The sequence below is a fragment of the Pan paniscus genome, chromosome 6, assembly GCF_029289425.2.
Source record: "Pan paniscus chromosome 6, NHGRI_mPanPan1-v2.0_pri, whole genome shotgun sequence".
Lineage (NCBI taxonomy): Eukaryota > Metazoa > Chordata > Mammalia > Primates > Hominidae > Pan > Pan paniscus.
This window is the reverse complement of record NC_073255.2, coordinates 154,335,424-154,356,023: the sequence shown is the minus strand read 5'-3', so window position 1 is coordinate 154,356,023 and position 20,600 is coordinate 154,335,424. Positions and strand designations below refer to the sequence as shown.

General features: G+C 35.6%; 1 protein-coding gene across 1 annotated transcript in view; it reads right to left on the bottom strand.

Moving 5' to 3' along the window:
- Positions 1-20,600, bottom strand: part of CFTR (CF transmembrane conductance regulator) — a 183,372-nt gene that overhangs the window by 136,844 nt on the left and 25,928 nt on the right. Inside the window, exon 4 of the mRNA XM_055114832.2 lies at positions 17,085-17,193. Within this exon, the coding sequence (XP_054970807.1) occupies positions 17,085-17,193 (109 nt within the window). The remainder of the gene's footprint in view (positions 1-17,084; positions 17,194-20,600) is intronic.

The following is a 20,600-nucleotide window of genomic DNA, read 5'->3' as shown; positions in this document are numbered from 1 at the left end:
CCTTTTTTATTTTTCATAACAACTTTCAGTATCAGAGTAGGCTATTTTTGTTTACTATAGAGACTTTCTTTGCTACAGAGTAGGCATTATTATTTTCACATGGCAGATGAAGAAACTGAGGCCAAACAGACCAAGTGACCTGATGTAATTTCAAACTAGAACTTTCAAAAGTGTTTTGTGCAATGGCATTATTTTCAGAATGAACTTAGCTTCTCAAGGCAACTACATAAAGCAGAGCTGGCAATGGGAGGGAGGAGCACACCAGCACTAGTCGTATTTAAAATCAGCCACTTCCAATGCTAGTCCCTTCTCAGTCAGCAATAGGAATGGACTTTGGGGAAGGAGTTTTGCCAGCAGCCTCAACCTCAGGCCAGATTCCAATGACTCCTGGACTCCTCAAAGGCCCGTGAGTCAATGAGAGAGAGCGGAAGTTATGTTTTCTCAAATATACCTCATCAGGGTCCTCAATCGACTACTAAACCAAATTGTCCATCGAATTTATTACCACTTCTCCTGAATATACAGGAATAGATCTAAATCCAGGGATTTTGAACTCAGGAGGTCTAATTCTTACCCATCTTGTTACATTGACTTCAAAAGGGAAGGACACATAATTCCTCATTTTGTTTTATAATGATTTAGTAAAATAGGGATCAGAGGGTAACCCTGAAAGGAAATGATGCTATGATAATTGGTTCCATTTAAAATATATATTTCCAAGAAAGACTGCAGCCTACCCCTGGTATTGCCAAGCATTATTCTGCCTCATCCCTTAATTTGAGGGGTTTTTTTCCATTTTCTACAATGTACTTTCTAAACCTCAAGTATCCAATACCTCCAGCCCCATCATTCTCAATAGATGACCATGCTTTCTACATCAATGTCATCCCCACAAGAAACCCTAACCCATATAGAGCTGTCATTGATTGAGTAGCTTTGTGTAGCTGCTCATTCTGTGCTTTATATACAATGTTTTATTTTGAATTAACTATGTCAACCAAGGCTCTGAATGCAAGAAAACATTCAAACTTTTAAAAAGTTTCCAAACTAATCACAAACCTGGAATATTATAGTTCTGTCATCTCATATAGCCACATTTCAAATGTGAGTTTGAATGATAGCAGACAGGCAGGTGCTAAAAAGAAAATTGCCAACCTCCTACCCAAATATTACATGTTAACTGTTTGCTATATCTACTGAAATATTTTTGAAAAGTAAGTACACAAATGACTGCATAGTGTATATTATTTTATGTATGTTTTGTACTTCTATTACATATATGTTCATCTTTAGAATATATATCAAAGAAGAATGGTTTTTGAGGTTTTTAAATTTTATATAAATAACCTACTGTGCTTTTTACAACTTTTTAAAAACTTAACACTGTGTTTTTCACATTTATCCCTATCGATACTTGTATAACCAACTCATTTATTCTAAGCACTGCCTAACATGCCACCCTGTGAATAAATCGGGATATTTGCCCATTGCCATACATTGGAGCAGTTGTGTTGTTTTTCACTCCTAAGCTACTGCAGTCAGTGAAAGTGCTGCCCTGGATGTTTTTTACAAAGTTCCATATGTATTTGCCAACCTTTCTCTAGATTCGAGGATTTTTTTTTCAAAATAACTTTTTTAAATTAGGAAAATGTACAATTAAGGTAAATCTTGGATTTAAAATTATAAATATATCTGCATTACAAACATAATTGCTCATAGTATGCTTACAATGGTAATATTTAATCCTTAAAATTATTTTAGATCAACATTTTACCCCAGAATTGTTCTATATTATGTTGTTTTTCATAGACAAATGTCAATACCATCAATTTACTTTGATTTGGTTTTTTTTTTTTTTTTTCATGACTAGTGGGTTTGTACTTGGCCAAAATGCTCTCTTGAGTTGCAGTCAAGGCCACTGGATTTACATGTGCTATCTATGTTAGAAGTATCACATGTGGTCATGAAGCAGAGAGCAAGGGGCATTATTTACCATGCATACCAGAGAAAGCATCATTTCTTGTTCACTGTAAGACAATAACGGGAAAGGTATGACCTGTGAACACTGCTTATAAAGTCATTCTTTATATTATGATTAGCATAAACACATTTCTCCCCTTTCAGAACTCATTTATCTGCTAATATATATCTATACAGACATATGATAAATACAGAAAGACTGGATAGACTATCTCAAAGAATATAGAACTACTGATAAACAATACATTGCAAAGCAAGTATGCAAATATTTTAAAAAGTAACTTGTGTCTATAGGATGCTAAAAAGAAGCTTCTGAGAAAAAAAGAGAAATATTTTAGCAACCAAGCTAAATTTTAGCACAGAATTTTTCAAGTTAGAAGTGTAAAGACTTGTATAAGATTTTTTTCTTTTGAGTAATGTGAAATAAAATCTCTTCCACTGGATTTCTCCATTATATTTTCCAGATCACAATAGACTTTTCCCTACCACAATAGACTTATTTGTTAAATTTTTATTCAGTTGTAATTTACAACAAAACACAATTAAAATGTGTATTAATTTGAGTGGAATGCCTTTTTTAAAAATTCAGAGACAGGGGCCGGGCGCGGTGGCTCACGCCTGTAATCCCAGCACTTTGGGAGGCCGAGGCAGGCGGATCACGAGGTCAGGAGATCGAGACCATCCTGGCTAACACGGTGAAACCCCATCTCTACTAAAAATACAAAAAATTTAGCCCGGCGTGGAGGCGGGCGCCTGTAGTCCTAGCTACTCGGGAGGCTGAGGCAGGAGAATGGCGTGAACCCAGGAGGCGGAGCTTGCAGTGAGTGGAGATCGCGCCACTGCACTTCAGCCTGGGCGACAGAGCAAGACTCTGTCTCAAAAAAAAAAAACAAAAAACAAAACAAAACAAAAATTCAGAGATAGTCTTGCTTTGTTGCTCGGGCTGGAGTGCAAGGGCTATTCATAGGTGCCATCACAACACACTACAGCCTCAAATCCATAGATCAACAGATCCTCCTGCTTTAGCCTCTCAAGTAGCTGGGATTACAGGCTCATGCCACCATACCTGGTTTGTAATACCTATTTTACATGTCATTACTGAGTTTGTTGTCATCTTTCCTCAACCGAAGAGGACATAGTCATCCTTTGAACAACAGTAGCTATTTCACAAAGAACTGGTAGCATTACTCTGGAAGGGCATGTTTACAAACTAAAATGCAGTTTATTTTCGGTATGAAAAATTCTAATAATAAGATCATCTGCAAACAGCAAACCAACATAAACCTCACCACCACATGGAGCTGTTACCATTCAAGGACAAAATTAGCACTCCGAAACCCCACCCCTTCTATAGTTTTCCCTAATCTGTTTTAAGCATCATGTTCTTTAATATTTACAATGGAACCATTTACAGATATCACCTGATTTTTTTTTATTTGGAAAAAACACTGGTAACTGATACCTAGCTTAATCTATGAAGTGCAATCCTTCACAAAAATTATCCCCAGAATGACTGGGAGAAACATAGTCCCTATATTCTTGGTACAAGAAAGCTGACTGTACTCCGTTACTCAGAGTATTTTCAGAGACACAGGAAGTGTCCTGATTTGCTACCACATGAAATAGTACAAGCAAACTTAGGCTTGCATGTAAGAAGAAGGAATGTATAATTATTTGGATATTTAATAAAATAGTTTATTACTCTGTATCAGACACAGATCAAGATGGAATTCACTTAATGGCTCACTTCAATAATAGAAGAAGCCTGATACCAATGTGTAAGCCAGCGTGATGGTGAAATACACACTGAATTCAAAATCGTGAATTCCAAATTCTTATCCAGCACATTACCTACATTGGCTGTGTTATTTTAGTCCCTTCCATGCTCTGGACAGTTTTCCTCACTGATAAACTAAGAGGTGGAGAAAGCTAATTGTGATGTCCCCTCCAGTGCTAACATCTCTGATTATATGATCTGAGTCTGCAGAGTCCCATGGCAGAGGCCAAGAATTCCTTGGGTAATTGTCCTAGCCCTCATCCTGCCACGACTATGGCTGTTTTCTACTCAGAAGGATGAAAGTCTGAACAGTATGAGTTCAGAAGATCATCTGGGTAGAGGGGCTCAGATTAGAAAACAGCTCAAGTGATTGCACTCCTGGTGGGAATAATTTTGTGACTCAATTTAGATCAGCCTCCCAGGGAAAATTTGGAAGACTAAAAATGTCTCCTATATCTTCTAGGAGTTATATCTCATTTCTCACATGTTCTTCAAGACCAGAGCTTCAAAGTTACTGTAGATGAGTCTAAATTCTTTAACCATTTATGGTTAAAAAAATTGTAATGCATACCTAAGATAGGATCAAATGTTTAGTCTAGAGATAGGAAAGTCTGCTTTTTCTAGATATTCAAACCATGAAGGAAAGTTCAGGTGAAAAAAATAGAAACCTGAACGCATGCTTGTAATTACACTAAATGAATTAAACCCGCAAAACTTTACTTTAAAAATTACAGTTCTGATCCCAAAGCAGGGTTGTTTCTAAGTAGAATGGTCACTTGGAAAACTTCTAAGGCTACACTGTTTTCTATTGTGTGAGGTCACTTAATAAAATCACCATTATCATTTTAACTTCTTTTAAATATACAGTACTTTATATGTCATTATTCCAAGAATACTAGGACAGTTTAATTTTGAGAAATTAATTAAAAGAATACAGAAGAACCTATGATTATCTCAGTAACAACTGAAAAGGAATCTGATAAAATTTCAATATGTTTCCAATAAATGTTCTTAATAAACTTGAATATAAAGATACATTATTAACCTGAAAAAGGATTTCTTCCTCAAAATAACAATCAATGCCATAATTATAAAAGTCTAGATGCATTACATTTAGAGTCAGGAAAAAACAGAATACTAGCTATTACTACCATTTAACATTTTTCTAGAACTTCTAGCTAATACAACTCAACAAGAAAAATGATTGAGGTACAAATATTGGAAAGAAGAAGCAAGAAGTATTATCAGCATAGAATATGATTGTGTAACAAATGTAAATGAATCAAGAATTTAATAGATCGAGGTTTAAAAAATGACTATGCTAAGAAAATAGATTTCTATATATCAAAAATGACATCTAATTAAATGAGTATCCCATTCATAGTAACAATATAACAAAAGATACACTGTAATAGCAATAAGACATATATCTTAAAATATACATCTCACAAAACATTATTGGGACATATTTTAAAAGTCTCAAATAAATGGAGAGTCTTAAAACTTTCTAAAATGAAGAACTTAATGTTGCAAAGATTACATTCCCCTCCAAGTTATTTTATAAGATTAGTGCAATCTTCATCAACATTTAAAGATTTTTTTGGAAGTGAATTTTTAGCACCGTAAGAGTAGGGACTGTCAGTCTCAATTTTTGCAACAATCCTAATACCATGCACAATACTAAGCACAGAATATCCATTCAACAAATATTTGTTGAATCAATGAATAAAATGATTATAAATTTCATTTGGAAGAAAATTCATCAAAAACATTTGAGGAATAAGAATAATGTGTCAGAGGGTTTACATTACTGGATATTAAATCATAAAGCCATAATAATATGTGACATGACAAAGAAATAGACTGATTTATCTCAAAAGTCCAGGAACATGTCCAAGCACATGTAATACTTTAATATATTATAAAATACGGCATTTTAATTCAGTGGAGAAAGAGATCATGCAATAAATGATGGACAAACTGGATACTCATCTTTTTGAAATTAGATTTCTACCTCATACATGCATCACAATGAATTCTAAATAGGGTAGATATTTAAATGTAAAAGATGAAGTAATAAAAACATAGATGCATGCTTACATAATATTTGGGTGGCATGGGCCTTTATAAAAGAATAATGTCAAAGCAGAAAACAAAGAAAAAGATATATAGATTTGCCAGCAAATTTTTCAAAAATTAAAGCTTTTAATTGTAAAAAAAAAAAAAAAACTCACTAGAAACAAAATTACAAGGCAATTGACAGGCTAGGGAAAATATTCTCTCATGTATCAAGAAAGACAAATACACCAAAATAAAAACACACAAAGAACATGAAAGGCAATTCACACACACAAAAAGAAATATAAATGCATAATTAATATACAAAAACAGATTAAACTCACCAGGAACCAAAAGTAATGCAAATGAAAATAATAATATGCTCTTTTTCACTTGGCATTTTTAAAACTTTATTTAAATATCTATTGTTAGGACTGAATTTTCATAGTTTAGTATCAGGAAAGTAAAATAGTAGTGCACCTTTTCTGGAAAGCAATTTATTTGTATTTTTACACTTAGGTAGAGAGTCAAGAACACCTTCTAAGAGTCAGCTTTTAAAGGGGTGTGTACTGAAGGACCTTTTATAGTAGTAAAAAAACGGAGGCAATTTACACACTCAATGATGAGGAACTGATTAAATAAATCATGGTACAGCCATATGATTCATGAAAGTAACTAGGTAGAAAAACATCTAATGACATGGAAAGGCATTCACAACACATTAAAGGGAGAAGCAGATTAATAGCACATTATGTAATGATGACCCCTCCCCTTTATTAAGTATAAATTCCCATGGGAAAAAGCTGGAAGGATTAACATCAAATTTACCAGTAATTATCTGATTATTCTGATTATTAATCAGAAGAAAATAAAAATTTGGATAAAAATTTCATATAACTTACAATAATAAATAAAAAGAAAACATGCATACAAAAAATGGAAGAAAGCAAATACACCTACACTCAGAACCTATCATAGGATACAATGAATGCTGGCTTATATACTAAAGCAAAAGTTTAAGATTTTGCTTTTGGCAGGGTAAAAGTGAGTGTCAATTTTTTGTCTATTTTGATACAGCAGAGTCTGACAATAGTTTTTGGGTTCATACAAATTGCTAAGGAAATCAATTTTTCCATATTCATCATAGAAAATAAAAACATATTCACGCTTAATCCACTGAAGAATTAAGAGGTTTGTTTTTAAATATTTCCTTCATTTTGCCACAATTGTTTATAGTTTTTGCAAAAATACACATATACCACACCTAGAACAGAATCTCAAAAAAAAAATCTACCTTTCTTTTAGATTCAATGACTAATTCAAAATGCTTTGGTTTTGGTATTTTCCTTTTAGTGCTTACTGATTTTATTAATTATTACTGGTAACATCTTCACTAGAAATCTAAGCTATATTCTTCCTAGTTTATAAGAAAAAGCCCCTGGATTTGCTGAAATAGCAGCAATAATAGGTTTGGTTCAGATAACACAATAATGAAAGATGTGTTAAAATATTAATTTTAATTTCTAAAGTAATACTAGAATCTAGCTGTCATTTTAAATCATTAGTAAAATATATTCTTGTGGCTTATAAAAATCAAACTGGTGCTACAAGATTTGCTTATAGCATATATACAGAAATAACTAAATGTAAATAATGAGTATTTGTGCACTTAGGTAGAGAGTCTATTTAAAAATATAGGGACTGGACTGGGTGCAGTGTCTCACGTCTGAAATCCCAGCACTTCGGGAGTCCAAAGCAGTAGGATCGCTTGAGCCCAGGAGTTTGAGACCAGCCTGGGCAACATGATGAGACCCTGTCTCTAAAAATGAAAGGCAGAAAACACACATACATATATATATATGTTTTTATATATGTTTTCTATATGTATATATGTTTATATATATGTTTGCTATTTTCTAACCTATTATTGCTGCTATATATTTAAGTCTATGAAAGACATATATATACACATATGCATATATTAATAATATATAATATAGCCTATTATATATTATATTATAATCATATATATAAATTATTATATTATTTATAGTATTATATGTTTATTTAGAATAAATATTACTATATTATTATATAACATATGTTATATACAATTATGATTATAATATATGTTATATTATATATTATAATAATAGGTTAGAGACATATATGTGACATATATATATAGGTTTTATATATATATTCCTTCCATATATTTAAATTGGTGAAAAGGTAATGACGGTCTTTGCCATTACTTTCAATGGTGAAAACCACAATTACTTTTGCACCAACTATATATAGAGTTCCATATATAGAGAGAGCACTTGCTATGTACCAGAATCTATTCTATGTGCTTAATGCATTTAATTCTCACAACAACTCTATAAAACATGTTCTATCCAGCAAAAGAAACTATCATCAGAGTGAACAGGCAACTTACAGAATGGGAGAAAATGTTTGCAATCTATCCACCTGACAAAGGGCTAATATCCAAAATCTACAAGGAACTTAAACAAATTTACAGGAAAAAAACAAACAACCCCATCAAAAAGTGGGCAAAGGATATGAACAGACACTTCTCAAAAGAAGACATTTATGCAGCCAACAAACATAAAAAGAAGCTCATCATCACTAGTCATTAGAGAAATGCAAATCAAAACCACAATGAGATACCATCTCACACCAGTTAGAATGGTGATCATTAAAAAGTCAGGAAACAACAGATGCTGGAGAGGATGTGGAGAAATAGGAATGCTTCTACACTGTTGGTGGAGTGTAAATTAATTAAACCATTGTGGAAGACAGTGTGGCGATTCCTCAAGGATCTAGAACCAGAAATACCATTTGACCCAGCAATCCCATTACTGGGTACATACCCAAAGGATTATAACTTATTTGACTAGAAAGACATATGCTCATGTATGTTCATTGCTGCAGCGTTCACAATAGCAAAGACTTGGAACCAACCCAAATGTCCACCAATGATAGACTGGATAAAGAAAATGTGGCACATATATACCATGGAATACTATACAGCCATAAAAAAGGATGAGTTCATGTCCTTGCAGGAACATGGATGAAGCCGGAAACCATCATTCTCAGCAAACTAACACAAGAACAGAAAACCAAACACCACATGTTCTCACTCATAAGTGGGAGCTGAACAATGAGAACACATGGACACAAGGAGGGGAACATCACACACAGGGGCCTGTGAGGGGGTGGGGAGCAAGGGGAGGGATAGCATTAGGAGAAATACCTAATGTAGATGATGGGCTGATGGGTGCAGCAAACCGCCATTGCAATCGCCATCTAAATTGCAAACATTTTCTCCCATTCCATAAGTTGCCTGTTCACTCTGATAATAGTTTCTTTTGCTGGATAGAACATGTTTTATAGAGTTGTTGATACCTATGTAACAAATCTGCACATTCTGCACATGTATCCCAGAACTTAAAGTATAATAATAAAAAATAAAAGAAAAAAGAAAAAGAAAAAATGTGCTATCATTATCTCCACTTTACAATAATGAAATTGAGATGAAGAGAATTTAAGTAACCTACCCAAAATCACATGGCTAGTAGCTGGCAAAACTGTGATTTGATAACTTAAAGAGTGTCATTGGATTGTTGGTAACTCAAAAGGTAAGTGTTTGAGGGGATGGATCCCATTCTCCATGATGTGCTTATTTCACATTGCATGCCTATATGAAAACATCACATGTACCCCATAAATATATACACCTACTATGTACCCACAAAAATTAAAAATAAAAATAAACAAAAACTAATATTTGAACTAGACAGTTAGACTCCAAAGTCCCCTCCCCACCGCCACCCTCACTGATATCCCTAAATCAAAAACAAACTGTTATAACACAACCTGGTTACTTATCAGTCGCTCATCAGTTCACACATTGTTATCAGTTCAACATGACCTAGCAAATTAAGTTATAAGCTAGTATCACTGTAATTTAAGATAAATATCATTTATCTAGGCCCCATCTTATATACACATAATTTAAAAGATGGAAGTGACGGTAAAGATGGTATACTGTACTATAGCTATACTATACAGTTTCCCTCAGTTGTACAATTAAGGAAACTGAGGTCCAGACAAGTGTTTTTATTTGCTTAAGATCATAAAATAAGTTTATGTTATCAGTGCATAAAGCAGATCCCAGCAGAGTTAACAAAAAAAAAAAAAGCTGAACCTTTGGAAACAATGCATACTTAGTGCATCATATATATTTTACTTTGTTTCACCATGTCATATTCATTAGTCATTAAAGGATACTAGTTAGCTAAAAGAATGCAAGATGCACCATATTCCTACAAAGGAATGAAAGAACTAATATCTCATCGTCTCATATCCAGTCTAAGTTGCAAAACCATTATCACAAGCAATTTCTAATTTGAAAATAGATTTGGTTCCAAAATTTCACAAATAAGAACAAGAAATGAACTTTGTTTACACCAACAACAGGCAGCAGAGAGGCAAATCAAGAATGAACTCCCATTCACAATCACTACAAAGAGAACAAAATACCTAGGAACACAGCTAACAAAGGATGTGAAGGACCTCTTTAAGGAGAACTACAAACCACTGCTCAAGGAAATAAGAGAGAACACAAACAAATGGAAAAAGTGCCGTCCTCACGGATAGAAAGAATCAATATTGTGAACATGGCTATACCGCCCAAAGTAATTTATAATTTCAATGCTATTCCCATCAAACTACCATTGACATTCTTCACAGAATAAAAAAAATTATTTTAAATTTCATATGGAATCAAAGAAGACTCCATATAGCCAAGACAATCCTAAGCAAAAAGAACAAAGCTGGAGGCATCACGCTACCAGACTTCAAAATATACTACAAGGCTACGGTAACCAAAACAGCATGGGACTGGTATGATAACAGACATATAGACCAATGGTGCAGAACAGAGACCTCAGAAATAACACCACACATCTACAACCATCTGATCTTCGACAAATCTGACAAAAACAAGCAATGAGGAAAAGATCTCCTATTCAGTAAATGGTGGTGGGAAAACTGCCTAGCCATTATGCATAAAACTGAAACTGGACCCCTTTCTTATACCTTATACAAAAATTAACTCAAGATGTATTAAAGACTTAAACGTAAAACCCAAGAAGAAAACCTACGCAATACCATTCAGGACATAGGCACGGGCAAAGACTTCACGAGGAAAATGCCAAAAGCAATTGCAAAAAAAGCCAAAATTGACAAATGGGATCTAATTAAACTAAAGAGCTTCTGCACAGCAAAAGAACCTATCATCAGAGTGAACAGGCAACCTACAGAATGGGAGAAAATTTTTGCAATCTATCCATCTGACAAAGGTCTAATTTCCAGAATTTACAAGGCACTTAAACAAATTCACAAGAAAAAAAAAACCCTATTAAGGTGGGCAAAGGATATGAACAGACACTTCACAAAAGACATTTACATGGCCAACAAACATATTTTAAAAATCTCAGCATCACTGATCATCAGATAAATGCAAATCAAAACCACAATGAGATACCATCTCATGCCAGTCAGAATAGCAGTTATTAAAATGTTAGGAAACAATAGATGCTGGTGAGGCTGTGGAGAAATAGGAACGCTTTTACACTGTTAGTGGGAGTGTAAATTAGTTCAACCATTGTGGAAGACAGTGTGGCGATTCCTCAAGTATCTAGAACCAGAAATGCCATTTGACCCAGCAATCTCATTACTGGGTATATACCCAAAGTAATATAAATCATTCTACTATAAAGACACATGCACATATATGTTTACTGCAGAACTATTTACAATAGCAAAGACATGGAACCAACCCAAATGCCCATCAATGACAGACTGGATAAAGAAAATGTGGTACATATACATCATGGAATACTATGCAGCCATAAAAAGGAATGAGATCATGTCCTTTGCAGGGACATGGATGAAGCTGGAAACTATCATCCTCAGCAAATTAACACAGGAACAGAAAATCAAACACCATGTGTTCTCACTCGTAAAAGGGAGTTGAACATTGAGAACAGGTGGACCCAGAGAGGGGAACAACATACACCAGGGCCTGTTGGGAAGTAAGGAGTAGGGGAGGGAACTTAGAGGATGGGTCAATAGGTGCAACAAACTACCATGGCACATTATACCTATGTAACAAACCTGCATGTTCCGCACATGTAACTCGTTGTTGGATTTTTTTTTAGAAGAAGAAATAAAAAAAATTAAACTAAACAGTTCTTCCTATGGATACCACTCTCCAATTTCCTCACCTTAGATCTAGCAAAAGTCAAATCATTAAGTGATCATGCTGATGCCTGTCTACAAGTAGTTCTCAACCTTGGCTATATAATTAGAATCGCTTGGGGAACATTTCAAGAATGATAGTGTCCCAGGTTTTATCCCAGACCAATTAAATTACATTTTCTGGGATAGGGCAGAGTTGCATCATGGGAACTAAGGGGAAGATGTACAATGCAGTAGGCAGCACAAGAAAGTGCATCTGTGTTAGAGATGGAGTTTAGGATGGGGTAAAATATTCAGGACATAGGAGATTGTGGGGAGTGCAGTGTCACTCTAGGGTTAGAGAAGCAGCTAGATAAGGGGGTGAGACAGAAAGATGAGAAAGGAATTCTACATGGCAGACATTTAGAAGATTTGCTGGAGATAGCAGTCCCTAGATAGCCAATCACAGGAAGAGATATACATAAATCAAAGTGCCTAAGCCACAGGCTCTCTATGCATAGAATTCCCGAGAGAACACCATCCCTTCTTTAGGGAAGTAAATAAAAATAGTTTACCCCCACATATATTTCATTCACATATTTTGAAATGGTTGCCACAGGCCCAGCAGACAGAAGTGGACCTGCAAAGCTGTATTTTGTGGGAGAAATTTGCATCTGTAGAAAATGCGTTAGTGCAGCCAGGCTCTCCCTTTCTAGACCTTTTTTTTTTTTTTTTTCAAATCTAGGAGAGATTAACTGAGAATCTGACACCTGCCAAGGTCTGAAAAGAAACATTCACCATCTATTTTCTCTGTGGGCTGCCAAGGATTTAGCTACAAAACAAGACCCCCTTTGCTACCCAAGTCTCTTCCTTTCTCCCTCTCATAACCTGTCTTGCCACTGAAACCTGTTTTACAAAGATCCAAACCCCCATTCTTTCTGTAACCTCAAGATGGTATACAAGCTTCCATACTGCACTGAGAGGGTAGGTCTTCATCCTGAAGGCTCCCATGTATACATGTCAAATATATTTATGTGCCTTTCCTCTTATCAATCTGCCTCCTGTCAGTAATATTTCAGCAACCCTTTAGGGGGCCAAAGACCTTAGCCCCGTATTAGCAGTAGGCTTGTATTCAAATGCCTACCCAATGTTTTCATCCAAACATAAGGGACAGAGATCCTCCTTTGCCATATAGACTGTAGTCTGCAACATGAGTACCAGGACTTCTCTTGTATGTCCTTTAATTTTGTGAGGTTTAATGAAAAAAGGTAGTCTGACCTAGGCTGCACTGACATATGCCTCAATTTGTTGGTAGAAATATGCCCAGAGCTGCCTAGGAATCAAGAGTATTTTGAATGAACGCTTGTGAATTTCTTATCATAATAAATGCATTGTATAATCATATTCTCTCACCAATCTTCTTGTGAGAGCTTCCTTTACTTGGCTTCCCTCAAACTATCCTTGAGTGACTCTCACATTCAGGTTTTCAACAGACAGTTTCTCTTCCATGCTAGGAGTCTTTTTTTTATTTTTTATTTTTTTTTTGAGATGGAGTCTCGCTCTGTCACCCAGGCTGGAGTGCAGTGGTGCGATCTCGGCTCACTGCAACCTCTGCCTCCCGGGTTCAAGCTATTCTCCTGCCTCAGCCTCCCAAGTAGCTGGGACCACAGGTGCCCGCCACCACGCCACCACACCTGGCTGATTTTTGTACTTTTAGTAGAGACAGGGTTTCACCATATTGGCCAGGCTGGTCTCAAACTCCTGACCTTGTGATTTGCCCACCTCGGCCTCCCAAAGTGCTGGGATTACAGGTGTGAGCCCCTGTGCCCGGACTTGCTAGGAGTCTTAAATGTTAAAGACAATGTTGCATCTATCTGGCTGCTGAGTCAGATGAAGAAAAAACAAGTGCATAGTTAATGGTGAGAAGTCATAGCTAATAATATTTAAAACTACAGCAGTACTTCAGAAAGATGAGCTCCTTCATGATGGCACCTCCTTTTTTTTAACCTTTCACAGTTAACAGCAAATTTTATAGTACTTTTCTCTATCAGTCCTGAAACCAACCAACTATCATTGTTTAGAGGGACTAAGAATGTGTAGAGATTCTGAAAGTATGACCATCTATTTCTAAGAGAAGTGTTACAGTAGTTTCAAGAATCCCTGGCTCATTTATCCTTGCGCAGTGAAAGAAAAGAAGAAATACCCATAAAGAATACTATAAATAGGAAGGCACTGGTGTAAGTTATGTAAAACGACAGAGAAAATGTAGAGAAATACTATAATGGCTAAATTTTCTCCCCCTCTTTTATTCTTATAAGAGACAAAAAGAATGAAATCAAGAGATCAGATATCCTGAAAAAACTGCAATAATCTAAATGGCCACTATGGTTATCTAAATTATTTAAGACCTAACAATTTGCAAATTTCTCACTATTTAAAATTGCATGGTGTCAGCGTGGTTTTTTCTCTATGACAAGGGTGAAAAACCTGCAGCCTCATCACACTTGTGCCATTCCCAATATAAATATTCTTCTCTCTGCCTTCTCACCTACACATTTCAGCTGCTTCTTCCCCCAGGATCCTTTACTCACCAATATTCCATTGGTTATCAGTAGGAGTTGAGATGGTGGAAACACGCTTTCCCCTTCAAAGGTGCTGCTAGTTCCAAAGCTGTAGCCTCGGGCTCAGGAGTACCTTTCCACTCACCCCCATGCATGGATAATTAATATGCCATGAAGGGCTTTTACGATCTCTTTTGCTGGGATATTTTTAAGCTTGAGAAGTTTAAGAACAATTTAGTCTTTCTCCATACATACTCCATTCTCCTATCCCTTTTTTTTGTCTATAGGTTTGGCCCTTAGCATGACTGGTTCTTGGGTGGATTTCATACAGTTCCTCCCCCAGGTATAAGTAAGTGAGAAGATCTCGTTGATTCCTGTCCTGAAGAAAGTTTCAGATTTGCCCCTGAAGTGACCCTGGAAGAATCCTCAGCCTTCAAGCTCTGTAGCCTGTATCTCCTGAGAAGACGCAGAGAAGCTCAGCAGAACCAAGGCTGGTTACTAGAGTCACCATTCTGTTGAGTACCTAAATACAATCATTATAATTATAATTATATATTAATAGCAATCATAATCTGGTATGGTGAAAGGGTCAAAGGCTTTGGAGCTAAAGAGACTGGGATATCTCTCAAATTTATCATATGTGTAACTTTGGGAAAGTTACTTAATTTGCCTCACGCTCAACTTCCTATTATATAAATTAGAGATAATTTTCACTCCATGGAGTTACTAGGAAAATTAAGTAAAATAATCTGCATAAAGACCTTCATATTGAACTGGAACAGATTAGTTACTCAATAAATATTAAATTCTTCTATATCATGTTTATTTTTTGGCATGCACCAGACCAAAAAAAATTCTATAGATATGTCCATGTATCATACAAACTTTGACATTTAGGTGGGTGTTCTTGCATACATGAAACTACTATGTTGGTGGGATCTAGAGAAATAAATTATTTTACAAGCCAAGCAGAGCATAGAAAGGGGCCTTCTAATTAGACCCCTCTTCCAGCTTCTACTCAGTAGTGCTTAGGTTAATCAATAGAAGCAGCATGCAATGGAGAACACAACCAGGAGAAATTTTGAGTTTCACTGAAATCTTGGCCATGACATAACAATTACTTGAAATATCATTCACTTCAATCCAACAATCACTTATTGAAAATGTTATATACTTACATGATTTATATGATAGGATCAGAGTGAACTGTACTCCATACCCTGATTCAAAGCAACCAGCAAAACTTATTTTCTAAAAATTACATCAAACAGAATCAGAAGCTGTGAATAAAATTGTTTCTCAAAGCTCTGGGTGGTGCTCTGATTGAGAAAAATCATCTCAAAGGTAACTTAAAAGTCATTTAATTATCCAGCTACCTCATTTAAATTTACTAATAAAATACTTTTTACCCCCAAATGCCCAAATGGTTTCAGATTTCCATAAGAATATATATTATGGATCTATTATTTCAAAAGTCAGAAAAATTTCTTCTAGGAAATTATCAAGAGCATTAGACAACATTCTGGACCTAAGTGTAGTCATCTTTGTTAAGATAAGTTTTAAATGTATTTTTCATGGGGGTGTATGAACTGAAATTTTTTAAGCAATGTAACACAAATGGCATTTCTCTGGGAGACACTGTTTAACTCCCTGAGGCATAAAGACCAATATAAACACAAGTCAATCCATATGATAAGTAAACGCCCCAAAGCAAATATTGTGCACAGCTTTAACAAGAAGATTAAACAAGTCTTGAATCTGTCTCCTTTTATAGGTTACAACCAAGGATTCAAATAATGCTTTCATGATGTAGAAAATAATAAATCAGAGTCACATTGGACAGCAACTGGGGAACATACAAGGCACTTAAACACCACAAAGCCTGGATTTTCAGGTGTGCAACTTTTCACACTGATGAGATGTAAGATATTAAGAAAATATATTGCAAGAGAACTTTAAATTTTTAGTATTATTTATTTAGTATTTAAAGCTGCTATACTTTAAATTTTTAGTGTTTTTCTTTGAAACAATTCACCATGCAGATATGATTTCAAAATATTACAAACATTCATATATGTAATTAGCTGCATTTGACCTAATTCTGCTGACATTGTCTCCTGACATTCTCCTGTTGAATACAGCAAAATAAAGGCACCAGTAATCTCATGTACTAGTAAGATAATGTGATTTGGAATCATAACAGGAAATAATTTTTTAAGCAAGTAATTTATTTTGCTGAGCCCATTGAGATTGTAAATTGCCACCTGTGTTCCAGGACATTTTAGTTCCAAAGGATTTTTACTTATCCTTACTAGAGTTTTAGGTGGTTTCTTAGTGTTTGGAGTTGGATTCATCCTTTATATTTTTACACCTATTCACCAGATTTCGTAGTCTTTTAATAATCACAAAAATGAATATAGTTATGTGATACATAATGAATGTACAAATGAGATCCTTACCCCTAAATATAAAAAGATTCCATAGAACATAAATCTCCAGAAAAAACATCGCCGAAGGGCGTTAATGAGTTTAGGATTTTTCTTTGAAGCCAGCTCTCTATCCCATTCTCTGCAAAAGAATAAAAAGTGGGACAAATAAGTTGCATGTGCAAATATTTTAGTTGTCCTATTTCCCTTAACATAGTTTGATTCACACAAGTGTATCCAAGGAGATTAACCCAAGTATTATAGAGACAAAATCTCATGGAGACCATACAACACCAAACACTCAGCCAGATATTTGGCAGAATTCAATGCTCTGCCATATATCACTGTGCAGGGAATTGATTTCATGAAAAGGCCACATTGTATGTGTTAAAGAAAAGTGTTGGGCTTCTAAAAAACAATGAAAAGGGTGGACAAATAAAGTAAGGCTTTTACGAATGCTAATTGCTGTGCTTAGAACAAGGTGGAAGAAAAAAACACATAAACATTCTACATTTTTCCCTTATACCTTGATCTTTATTGGTTTAGAACTGTGGCAGATTTACAAGATTTCACTGTCAAATCAAAAACAAGTTAAAATGTCAGGTGGCTTTTTCTGTGATTTAACATGAGAAAAATCTGTTAGACTTTGTTTTTAAAAGTAGAGGCATAAACTATCATTAAACTTCATTTTCAACTACTAAAATCATTTATTAAAGGCCTTTGAAAAATGAGAACAAGATCAAATTATATATTTTCTATTATAGTAAGAATAGACATTAAATAGTCTGAAAACTGGCTGAAATCTAGTAAACTTTCTGTTTTCTTTTAAATACTATAGGAACACCAGCTGATTGTATTTATTAAGTTATTGCCACTGATTTCTGTTAATGAAAGCCTTTTTTCTCTTCACAAAGGAATAAAATATCTCTAAATATTATCATCTTAATTTTCAAACTGTACAGAGATGAAAAATTTCATGAACCACAAGGAAGAACTAGGTAAACAATTAGACAAAGGCTTTACGTTTCATCAGTGGTTATTCCCATTACTGTCAAGTTACCATAAGTAAACATGGCTCTAAATCACTCTAAAGGAGTAATAGGCCGGGGCAGTGGCTCACGCCACTAATCCCAACACTTTGGGAGGCCAAGGCGGGCAGATCACTTGAGGTCAGGAGTTCAAGACCAGCCTGGCCAGCATAGCAAAACCCCATCTCTACAAAAATTAGCCAGGCATGGTGGTGCACGCCTGTAGTCCCAGCTACTCAGGAGACTGAGATTCGCTTGAACCCAGGAGGCAGAGTTTGCAGTGAGCTGAGATCACACCATTACACTCCAGCCTGGGTGACACAGCAAGACTCTGTCTCAAAAACAAACAACACAAACAAACAAAAAACATAGATGAGTAATATACAGCTGAGATTTGAAGACAAGCCTGGCAATCTCTAAGCATGGATCTTGGCATCCCCTAGAAGCTTGCTAATGAGAGCCCTTCTATAAAGCCTAATTACCTTTTCCCATCTATTTCCCTCCCCACACGCTTCTCCACCTTTCTCTCGCACACAGAGCTAACCTCCCATCCATAACATTTGGTTACTCAGAGTAAGAAGCTAAATATGGAGCGGACTCACCTTCTCCATCAAAGGAGAAATGGATCAGATGGGAAAGCCAAGGAAGGGGTGTGTACATAAACCAACAAAATGGGTTCAATGTGAAAAAGTGGTCCACACCGAAGTAATGTAGAAAGGTGTTGTTATATTTCATAAGAGGTCTCTAGTGACCCTGGGCAATGTAGTTTTAGGAACATGGTGGAAACCATACTTCAGGAGCTGAGATGTAAATGAAAGTGAAGTAGAGAGACCAGGAGAGCAGAGAATGTTAGCTATGAAAGAAAAAATAGAATGGGGTAGTTACCTGAGCAGAAGGCAAGGTCGGGGAATTTCTTTAATGGGTGAAACTTGAACAACTTGGTGCCACAAATTGTTAGCACCAAGAGTAGGTGATGTGGTTCTAGTAGGACCACATACCAGGCCCAGATCAGAAGGGAAGAAGTTTTATTCTTAAAAAGTTCATATCCTGACTACAATCTTGGAACGGATGTGTGGTTTGCACACTGCAGTTATGTAGAGGATTCAATCCATGGTCACAAAATTGAGCCAGATAGGTTAATGTTCTTCAACCATCTGGCAACCACTTGAGGGCCATGGTCACAAGGCAGTTATGAAATGTGAAGCCAGGGTCACTTCCCAAGGGTGCAGAGGTACAAAGTACCAAAAATGGTATGTCACTCTTCCAAAGTATTTCAATAAATTTCAAATACCAATTTTATAAGAAAAGAAGTAATAGGGTGAAGAGATACAAAAATAAAACAAAACAAAAATAATAGAACGTATGGGTTTGTACTGGCATAGCATTGTTGAATTGAAGTAAAATAGGTATATTTTTTAAATTGAATCAACATGGGGGATACAGTGAAAACTGGAAAGAAAAAAATGTTAAGCCAGATAATTCTGCAAATTCAGATTCATGTTCTCTATCTGGCCATAAATACAAATGTATCACATTTTTCAATTAACCCAGCCCTACTCTGATTAATCATTCCCTCAGCATCCAATTAAAACTTAGATATTCAAAGCTGGGCACAGTGGCTCACACCTATAATCCCAGCATTTTGGGAGGCCAAGGTGGGCAGATCACTTGAGGTCAGGAGTTCAAGACCAGCCTGGCCAACATGGCGAAACTCCACATCTACTAAAATATAAAAATTAGCCAGGCGTTGTGGCGGGTGCCTGTAAACCCAGCTACTCAAGAGGCTGAGGCAGGAGAATCACTTGAACCCGGGAGACAAAGTTTGCAGTGAGCCAAAATTGTACCATTACACTCCAGCCTGGGCAACAGAGCAAGACTCTGTCTCAAAAACAACAGCAACAACAACAACAACAAACATTTAGATATTCAATACCCATTATATTATTTTGAACTTGTCAATATACCTGCAATGGATTATGTTTATATATTTTATCTCTCCAGCAATGCTACAGGTTTCTATGTAATGTGTAATGCTAGCCACTTCACATTCCATCATGGATTCATTCAACAAATATTTGTTGAGTATATACCATATGCCAGGCCCTATTCTAGGCACTTGGGGATACATCATAAACAAAAGAGATCGAACCCAATAAAAAATAAAAAACAAAACAAAGTATCCCTACCTCATGGCATTTGCACACACCAAGTGTTCAATAATAGAAGCTGGCCCTTGATCTTAGAAGTGTGAATCTGCTACTCCCACTAGCTTAATTCTTTGAATAAAATCAATAAAAATAAAGTTTAATATCTTACTTTGCCTTCAAAATGCCAAAAAAAGGAAATGAATTTAATTAAAAGAAACAAATTGCAAGTCAACTCAATGTTTTTACTTTGGTGCAATAATTTAGTAGCTATGTCTTATTTTTTATCCCCCTTCACTCTCCCTTTTATCTGGCATCAGGCCTGTGCTGTTGGCACGAGACTCAGCCTAGCTCATTCTAGACTACGAGTGGCCAAA